The sequence below is a fragment of the Arachis stenosperma genome, chromosome 10 (assembly GCF_014773155.1).
Source record: "Arachis stenosperma cultivar V10309 chromosome 10, arast.V10309.gnm1.PFL2, whole genome shotgun sequence".
NCBI lineage: Eukaryota > Viridiplantae > Streptophyta > Magnoliopsida > Fabales > Fabaceae > Arachis > Arachis stenosperma.
In genome coordinates, this window is record NC_080386.1 from 9,435,015 (window position 1) to 9,441,773 (window position 6,759).

The window sequence follows — 6,759 nt, forward strand, 5'->3', positions numbered from 1 at the left end:
ACGTGAAGTCTTTGGACATGTAGTTCGTACACCAAAAGATATCAAACCTGTTGGATACATATGAGTATTTGTGAGAAAAAAAATGAGAAAAATGAAGTTGTACGCTACAAGGCTCGACTTGTGGCATACGGTTTTTCACAAAGGCCCGGTATAGATTATGAAAAAACATATTCCTATGTAATGGATGCAATAACATTGCATTATTTGGTCAGTTTATTCGCATATCATAAACTACATATGCATTTAATGGATGTAGTAACAACCTATTTATACGGATCATTAGATCGTGATATCAATATGAAAGTCTCTAAAGGACTAAAGATATCTAAACCATCCAATGAATATTTGCATGGGTTATACTCAGTCAAATTACAAAGATCCTTATATGGTATAAAGCAATCTGCACGAATGTGGTATACTCGTCTTATTAAGTATTTGGCAAAAAACGGATTTAAGAATGATGATATCTGCCCATGTGTTTTCATAAAGAAACATGCATTTGGATTCATTATAATTGCTGTGTACATTAATTATTTAAATATCATTGGAACTCTTGAAGAGATTCCAGCAATTATAAAAACTCTAAAAGAAGAGTTTGAAATGAAAGATCTTGAAAAGACTAAATTTTGTCTCGACCTGCAGATCGAGCATACGAAAAATGGGATCTTCATTCATCAAACAACATACACAGAAAAAATATTGAAGAGATTTTATATGGACAAGTCACATCCATTAAGTATCCTAATAATCGTAAGGTCTTTGGATGTGGAAAAAGATCAATTCCGTCCTAAAGAAGAAAATGAAGATATCCTTGGTTCTGAAGTATCGTATCTTAGTGCCATTAGAGCACTAATGTATCTTGCTAATAATACACGTCTAACATATCATTTGCGGTGAATTTACTATCAAGGTATAGTTCCTTTTCAACCAGAAGACATTGGAATGCAAACAAACAAATCTTTCGATATCTTCATGGAACGATTGATATGGGATTGTTTTATTTATATGGATCCAAGTCACAACTTGTTGGCTATACAGATGGAGGATACTTGTTTAATCCACATAAAGAGAGATCTCAAACAAGATACTTGTTCACATATGGTGGTACAACTATATCATTGAGGTCCACGAAACAAACGATAGTAGCAACCTCCTCTAATCATGCTGAAATACTAGCGATACATGAAGCAAGTCGTGAGTGTTTTTGTCTCAGGAGTTTGATCCAATATATCATGTCATCATGTGGACTAATTGATCGTAAGATAGCTTAAACTATCCTGTTTAAAGATAATACAGCATGCATTGTTCAACTTAAGGGTGGATACATCAAAGGTGATAGAACAAAACATATTTCTCTCAAATTTTTTTCACTCATGATTTTCAAAATCAATGGACAATTGAGATCCAACAGATCCGCTCAAACGATAATTTGACGGATTTATTTACAAAGTCACTTCTAACACCCTCCTTTGAGAAATTGGTACATTAGATTGGAATGCGCCGATTTCGAGATATTAAATGATGTCGACAAGAAGGGAAGACTGTACTCTTTTTTTCTTGATCATATTTTTCCCATTGTGTTTTTCTTGACAAGATTTTTAATGAGGTAATCTCCATCAAATGATATTGTACTTTTTTTCCTTCACTAAAGTTTTTTTTTATTGAGTTTTTCTTTAGTTAGATTCTAATGAGGCATAATCCTAAATGAACATCCAATGAGAGTGTTGTGATAAAGGTAATTTATGTGGATGCCCATTCTCAAGAGAAAATGAATTTAATAACATTGAAAACCTACATATATAAATAAGAGGTTAAGTCTCAGTGAATAATATACAACAACAAAATAAATCTCTTTTTTTCTTTACAATTATACCAAATACTTCTCTCTCTTCTTCTTTATATATATACACTACAACATATAATATTAATAAATATATATATATAAATCATCTATATTATAGTGAAATATTAATACTAATAAATATTAATATTAAAATTATCTAATTATATTTTTTATTTTATATTTTTTTTTCTTCTTTATTTATTTATTTATTTTACAACACTTTATTCTTTTTTAGTTTTTTAACCTATCGGCCAAAGGAAGTCGTTTTGGATTTAAGGAAAAAAAAAAAAAGACCCTAATCCTAATCTTCGAAGAAGCCTGCCAACATACACTCACACTCACAGCACAGAGGCAGAGCTCTCCTCAACCTTCTCTGTCAGCGCGTCTCGCCGGCCTCCATCTCGTCGCCGCCGCTCGCCGGCCCCTCTGCGTCACCGCGCCGTCTCGTTGCTCGCCCTCACTGCTCGCTGCTTCCTCCATCTCTACTCGCCCTCTGCCCTATTCTCTTGTCTCCTCTGCCTCCCTCTTCTCTTCTCTGGCTCGGTTCTCTCCCTCTGCGTGCGGCTAAGGTGAGTTTTCTTAAATTTTTTAAGTTATTCAATCATTATTGTTTAATGTTTTGGGTGATTGTTGCTGCTGATCCTGTTTTCATTAGCTGCCATGGTTGATTTTTTGCTGTTTTTTTTCTCTAATTGTTGCTCGTTTTTTTTTCTGATTGTTGCTGTTTTTCGTTATTGTTGCTGTTTAGCGTTGGTTGATGCTTGCTGTTTAGGTTGATTGATGTTTTTTTTTTTTTTTTGTGATTGCTGGTTTTTCTCTGATTGATGCTTGCTGTTTTTTTTTTTTTTTTCTGATTGATGCTTGCTGTTTAGATGATTTGAATCTGCTGATACTATGTTAGATGATAGGCTCTGTCAATTAATTAGGTGATGTACTAATGTGATACTATGGTTAGATGATTTTTTTTTTTTTTTTTGCTTTTAAGATGGTTTAATCAAATACACTAATGTGAAGACATGTATTTAAATTTTAAATTTTAATTTTAAGTTTTTGACTATTTTATATTTTTAACCTGTTCAACCATTGAACCTGAGACCCAGTAACCAGCAGCCTGACCGATTCGATGGGTGGGTTCTGACAACTATGCTTAACTCAGTAATCCCCAAAACTCCGAACCTCCATTCTCTTTTCCGTTCTCCATTCACCCCTCTTCTTACTTCTCTATTTACCTTCCTTCCTTCCTCGATTCACAGCTTCAGTCTTGTCCCTTGCTTCCTCTGTGTCCTTCTTCCGATGTTATCTCAGTTCGGGTAGGTCCTCTCATGCCTGGTTCTCTTTTTAGCTCTCAATTTTATATTATTTTTTGTCATACCCTGTTGAACATGAAACGAATCTACCAGTGGATTTCGCCATTTTGATTATCTCCGGTAGAAAAATTTTACTTTTGGTAAATGGTTTTTGATTGGTGAGCTGGTTCTGAAATTTGATATGAGATATTATATAGTATCTGAAGTTAGATTGAGGATGTGACAGACTTGGATGATGTTTGTAGTAACTATGAGTTTGGGTTGGGGAATTTTTTTTGTTCTCTTCTTACATACTTTTAATTTTTTCCCCTTAAGTAGTCACACTAAACCTTTTGGTTCAGTTATTATTGTCTATTGTGCATGGATTTTGAGTGAAAAGCTTTGTTGTGTATGATGATTGATGAAGAAGCTTCCCTTTCCATCCACAATTACTTGTTCTATTAGGAATAGACAAGCTCGATTACATTCCAGCACTTCCTTTTTATTTTTTCCCTCTGATTTCTCCAATTCAAATCAATTTGCACTTTTTAAATCTTGAATAATTTAAAATCCTATGTGTGTAGAGCAGTGTCAATATTGGGAAATAGATTTTATATATAATAGATTTTGATATGTCAAAGTAGTCGAGTTAGCTGTGTTAGCTTTCAGGGAAGTTTGAAGTTAGAGCCATAGAGGCACTTAAAAGGATATCTAGTTCTAAAAGACATGCAAACTTTTAACTAATTAAAAGGAAACTCTGGTTTTGTTAGAGATCTGTTGTCATGAAAATGAAATTGGAGTTTCGTAATTTAATTGATTTCTAGTGTTTTCTGGGGAAATATAATGTTGTAGTGCAATTTATATTGTAGAGCACTTTGATTTGGTTTCCGTTAAAACATATAATTTGATGAATAATTGAGCATATAATCCTATAATTAAAATTTAGAATATAATGTGTTATTAATAAGGGGTAAAATTGTTGAAGCAAAAAAAAAAGAATCATTAAAGGTTCATTCTAAATCATGGAATTCAATTCAATGGTCTCGCAGGCCCACATATAGACATTCCAAACACCCTATCAGTGTGCCTGTACAATGTGGGCAGCCCTACAAGCTCGAGCATCGGTTTCGTCGTGGTGGCTTTCTTCACGGCAATGGAAGCTAGCATTTTCGTCTTCCTCTTCTGCCGTTGATGCCGTTGGAAAATGCACCCTTGATCTTCACGAGATTGAGAAGGTTCTAACGGATGTTAAAGCTGACGACGTTAAGGTTATACCATCTCCCAAGCACTGTGATTGGGCTGATTTCATGGTTCTAGCAACCGGCAGGTCCACGTGGCATGTCAAGAACATCGCTCAAGCTCTAATTTACAAGGTAGGTCTGCTCGTTCTTTTTTCACATCCCTATTTACTTTTCAATAGGTTGAAAAGTAAAAGGTTTTTGGTATTGAAACCTGAAAGTTTTGATACTTGAATTGGCCATTTTCATGGGTTTAATGCTGTCAAGTAAGAAACCAAACATGTCTATCATTTTGTAGTTTCTAGGCTTAGTTCTTGCTATGTTATGATTTATGAATAAAACCGCTGATGCATTTTTTTGCCTTGTATTATTTTTTAAAGAAATTCGAAATTTGTTTATTTATTTATTTATTCATTTTGTTCGTTTTTGTTATAAGCAGGCTAAGCAGAAGCAAAAAGGTGCAGACCGAATGATGCTACCTAGTGTGGAAGGTCAAGCAGGAGGAAAGTGGATTGTAATTGACTCTGGTACTTATTTATTATTATTATATTTGTTTCTTTTCCATCATTCTTTGTTTCTTTTCAAATTCTCTTGTCAAATTTAGAAATGCAACAAACCGAGGTGAAATCTAAGTCTGCATACAGGTAGTGATATTCAGAATCACATGCAACACTCAAAGTACATTACCATATTGGTTAAGAAAAAGAAATGTGCTTTTATCTTGCATAGTGTTTTCTATTTTTAATTTTTATCTTTGCCTTTTTAACTTTTGTTATAAAAGTAAATGTCAATTTATTTGTTGGGTTTTCTTATTCTAAACATTTTTTTTTCTTTTCCTTTGGGATTTAGGTAAAGTGATAGTTCATGCACTTGATGAAAAGGCTAGAGCTTACTACAATTTGGAAGGACTTTGGACAAGCCCAGAGAGATTGCGAAACGAACCTATTGAGGTAACTTTGTGTCTAGCTTTGAATTGTTTTGAGGAAAAAAAAATTGGAATTAGCTTTCATTTGTAGTATCAGTAAGTTAATAATTCCATATATTTGAAGTTTCTGAAACATTTTTTGAAGCAACTGATTTACATCTAAACTAAGCGATCTTCTGTTTATTATTTTATCAATTGGATATCTACATAAATCTTGAGAATCATGAACTAATCAATATGCAACTCCCATCGATAAAGTTTGTGACATGGAAGTTTTCACTTGTGAAATTTGGCCTTGTGTGTTGGCTGTGACTAGTGAGTCAAATTCGGAAACCATTATCTGAGAATGCACAATTTTAATATAGCTTCTACTTCTTTGGTTGGCATTTGGTAAGGGCATCTTCACTTTGATTCAACACTTAGATTTGTATGATGATAGCCAGCCCCGAGTCACATTTTGGCGGTAATGAGTACAATTCGTTCTGAGAACGACACTCCAAAAGTTAGCCCTTTAGCATAGGAGTTCTTAGAGTACAAGTAATATCAACACATTCAAAACGAAGATAGAGAGCCTAAATTCTTTATTTGAAAGTGACCTTTCTTAGGAATTACATTTTTTATTTTGTTGCCTCAAGGATAATTAAGTACATGGCTGATTGTGATGATCTTCATTTTCTTGTGGTCTTAGGATTTACATTTACAAAATGCTTTGGTGAAGATTCGCCGGAAAAATAACTCGAAGAAACCTGCACAAAGGAATGCTTAATCTTAAGATGCAAGGGTGCTCCAAATAACACATCTCAATTTCTTGTTTAAGGCTTCACATTAGATGTAACATGTAAGCGACAATATTCGAAGTTGTAACATGTTGCTCTATTTGCTTGTGTGTCAAGTACTGCACACCAATCTTAAGTTTTCATGTTAACCAAAGTTAAAAGGTCACAAGTGTTATGCGGAAGGCACATAACTTTAGTTTAGTGTATTACCAGATTGGTGCAACCATTGCAGTCATATTCATGTGAATTACAGTTGCACCAAATGTTACAACACAAAGGGACTTTAATCCTATTTGCTTAATCATCATGGGATAAATGAAATTCCTGTCAAATAGTAATAATAATATTTTTATATACAAAGGTATTTCTAGTACCAATGTCCCTAATTTTTATTTTTATTATTTTAAAGACTAGAATTTAAGATCATGTTAAAAGATAAAAGATAAAGACTTGTTATCTTAATTACTCATATAATTGTCATGAAACTTTAATAATTGTAAACATAAAAATAGCCCTAAAATAAAGTTTTGATAAAATAAATATTACTTGTTAATACCCTGGCCCAATAGTAAAGGCCCAGGACCAAGCGAAGAGGTCCAATCCAAAGGGTTGGACCTCACCCTTTACCAATCTTAGTCTTATAAAGTCGGTATTCACCACGACTTGTTCTAAAGAAATCGGGTACGAGGGT

The 6,759-nt window shown here is 33.6% G+C and overlaps 1 protein-coding gene across 2 annotated transcripts; it reads left to right on the forward strand.

The window, feature by feature from the left end:
- The first annotated feature begins 2,147 nt into the window (after positions 1-2,147).
- On the forward strand, positions 2,148-6,415 carry LOC130954841 (protein Iojap-related, mitochondrial). Of its 2 annotated transcripts, XM_057881616.1 has the most exons (6): positions 2,963-2,998; positions 3,097-3,153; positions 4,179-4,502; positions 4,807-4,894; positions 5,217-5,317; positions 5,981-6,415. In XM_057881616.1, the coding sequence occupies exons 3-6, from the start codon at positions 4,224-4,226 to the stop codon at positions 6,056-6,058; spliced, it is 546 nt and encodes a 181-aa protein (XP_057737599.1). In that variant the 5' UTR covers positions 2,963-2,998; positions 3,097-3,153; positions 4,179-4,223; the 3' UTR covers positions 6,059-6,415. The 2 variants fall into 2 exon arrangements, with proteins under 2 accessions (XP_057737598.1, XP_057737599.1); XM_057881615.1 differs by lacking the exons at positions 2,963-2,998; positions 3,097-3,153 and adding an exon at positions 2,148-2,412.
- The last annotated feature ends 344 nt before the right edge of the window (positions 6,416-6,759 follow it).